The sequence below is a fragment of the Chaetura pelagica genome, unplaced genomic scaffold (genome assembly GCF_000747805.2).
Source record: "Chaetura pelagica isolate M959 unplaced genomic scaffold, ChaPel_1.0 scaffold252, whole genome shotgun sequence".
In the NCBI taxonomy this organism is placed as follows: domain Eukaryota; kingdom Metazoa; phylum Chordata; class Aves; order Apodiformes; family Apodidae; genus Chaetura; species Chaetura pelagica.
Window position 1 is genome coordinate 345618 of NW_009952359.1, and position 2510 is coordinate 348127.

Consider the following 2510-nt stretch of genomic DNA (forward strand, 5'->3'; position numbering starts at 1 on the left):
CACCAACCTGGGAAGAGCTGGAGCAGTTTGCTAAGGACCTCAAACACAAGCGCATCATGCTGGGCTTCACTCAGGCTGACGTGGGGCTGGCCCTGGGCACTCTCTACGGTAAGAGTCCCGTGAGGGTCTTGCCCGCCCAACCAACGGAGGGGGGAAGGGAGAGGCCTGGAAGGGGGGTGGAACACCTGGGCAATGGAGATTTCTGCTCCTTAACGGCTAGCAAAGGAGACAATGAACACCAGCTCCGGGGGCTCCCTGGCCTTCCTTGCAACTCAGGCTGGAAGGGATCAGTAACAAGGAGCTGGTGTAGAACAGCTACAGCTGCTTATTAACGAGTGTTACAACCTTTTAAATCCTTGCTGAAGCAGCAGAGAGAGTGCCTTTCCTGATTCCCTATCCCCAGGGAAAAGGGATGCTGCAGGGGGGTACCCTGGGGGTGGGGGGCTGCAAAGAGTGGAAGATCTCTGGTATGGGGGCAGGGGCAAAATATGACACCCCCCCTGCCCATGTAGGGAAGATGTTCAGCCAGACCACTATCTGCCGCTTCGAAGCGCTCCAGCTCAGCTTCAAGAACATGTGCAAGCTGAAACCGCTGCTGCAGCGTTGGCTTAACGAGGCAGAGAACACGGACAACATGCAAGAGGTACAGGGCTGGGGGGTTTGGGGGACACTGCGCACCAACAAGCTACCAAGCTGCAGCTTCTCCTCCCTGGTTTTGGGGAGAGAGGAGGTGTCAGCAGGCAACTTGTGCCATAGCAGCATCTCACTGCCATAGCTTTGGTCCAATTGTGGGGTGAACTTCAGGGTATCACCTTCTGTCATGCTGGGGGGAGCCCAAAGGCCATGCTGGCACCTTGTGACAACTGTGGTGGCTCCTGTCTTTGCAGCCAGGTCCTGCTGGAGTCTCAGCTGAGCTGGAAGTGCAGCTTGCTGCTCCCTGGGGAGTCTGGAAAGATGCAGAAAGACAGGTCCCTCTCCCCTTGCACTAGCTGCAGGCAGTGTTGGGACACTGCGAGTAGCTACAGTCACAGTGGGGTGACACTTGGTGGAGAGTCACAAGGACAAAGCCTGTTCCCAGACCTCTGCAACCAGCTGGTGTGTCCAGAGCCTGGTGGGAACATTGTCAGCTCTTCAACCAACCGTGTGGCCTCTCATTCCAGATGTGCAATGCAGAGCAAGTGTTGGCCCAAGCCCGGAAGAGAAAACGCAGGACCAGCATCGAGACCAATGTGAAGGGGACGCTGGAGAGCTTCTTCCGCAAGTGTGTGAAGCCCAGTCCCCAGGAGATCTCCCAGATTGCTGAGGACCTCAACCTAGACAAAGATGTAGGTGGGAGGGCTTGCAGAGTGGTTGCCCAAGCAGCTGTGCAGCAGCATCCACACCAGTTTGATACTGGAAGCTGTGGGAAAGTGGCCAGGGCTGGTAGCTACCATAGACCTGTCCAAGTCTAGCCCCAGGAGGATCTGTGGCAAGGGAGGGTACCGTGGAGATCCCAGCAGCAGGGTCTCTTGTCAACCACAGTGCTGAGGCTCGAGCCCCATATCCTTTCCTGTCTCCCCTCCCTTGCAGGTGGTCCGGGTCTGGTTTTGCAACCGGCGTCAGAAAGGCAAACGGCTGCTGCTGCCCTTTGGCAACGACGCAGAGGGGGTGATGTACGACATGAACCAGTCCTTGGTGCCCACCACCCTGCCCATCCCAGTGACGTCCCAGGGCTACAGCCTGGCACCCTCCCCTCCGGTCTACATGCCTCCCTTTCACAAAGCCGAGATGTTCCCTCAAGCGCTGCAGTCTGGGCTGTCCATGAACAACAGCAGTCACTGAACCAGGGGCTGCGGGGGCTGGCGTGGTGCTGCCCCACACGGTGGCTGGGCTGGCTTTCTGGGGGCACCTCCTCCCCACTTTGCCCTGAGAAGGCACAGGCACAGCCCTGCTCTCAGGCCCTCGCTGGGCTGCCTTGAAGCTTTTGGCGTGGCAGGGGAAGGGCTGGGAACCCAGCCCCAGGATGGTGCCTGCCCTCTGTGGTTGCTCCCAGCCCTTCCCAGTTACGTGAGTTTACTGGTTCCAGCAGTGTCTGCCCCCCTCCTACCACTTCTGGGGGGCCAGCTGCCTAAAACACCCCACACACAAAAGCCGCTCTCCTGCAAGACCCAAAATAAGTATTTTTCTAGTTTTTTTTTTGGGGGGGGAGGGGAGGTGGGATGGGGGGAGGTGGGATGGGGGAAGGGTGTTAATTTTTTTAAATTGCTTTTGGTTGTAGTTTTAAAAAGCAAAGATCTTTGTAGTGATGACTAGTTTCCCAGGTGCCCCCTCCCTGTCATGTAGAGCGGGGCTGGGGCACTGTGCCCAGGGCAGGGGTCCCCGTGGCTCTGCCCACCTGCCCAGGCAGCCAGGGTGATCTGGGGATGGGGAAGGGGAGGAGCCCTGGGGGGAAAATGTCACAGCCCCAGCCACCCTGCCCACCTTAAAGCAGGAGACCTTCATCCACCTGTGCACAGGCTGGGGGGGCTTTC

General features: G+C 58.2%; 1 protein-coding gene across 1 annotated transcript in view; it reads left to right on the forward strand.

The window, feature by feature from the left end:
* Positions 1 to 1821, forward strand: part of NPDC1 (neural proliferation, differentiation and control, 1) — a 51479-nt gene extending 49658 nt beyond the window's left edge. The window contains exons 8-11 of the mRNA XM_010007882.1: positions 6 to 108; positions 513 to 643; positions 1161 to 1325; positions 1570 to 1821. Coding sequence (XP_010006184.1) covers positions 6 to 108; positions 513 to 643; positions 1161 to 1325; positions 1570 to 1821 — 651 coding nt within the window. The remainder of the gene's footprint in view (positions 1 to 5; positions 109 to 512; positions 644 to 1160; positions 1326 to 1569) is intronic.
* The last annotated feature ends 689 nt before the right edge of the window (positions 1822 to 2510 follow it).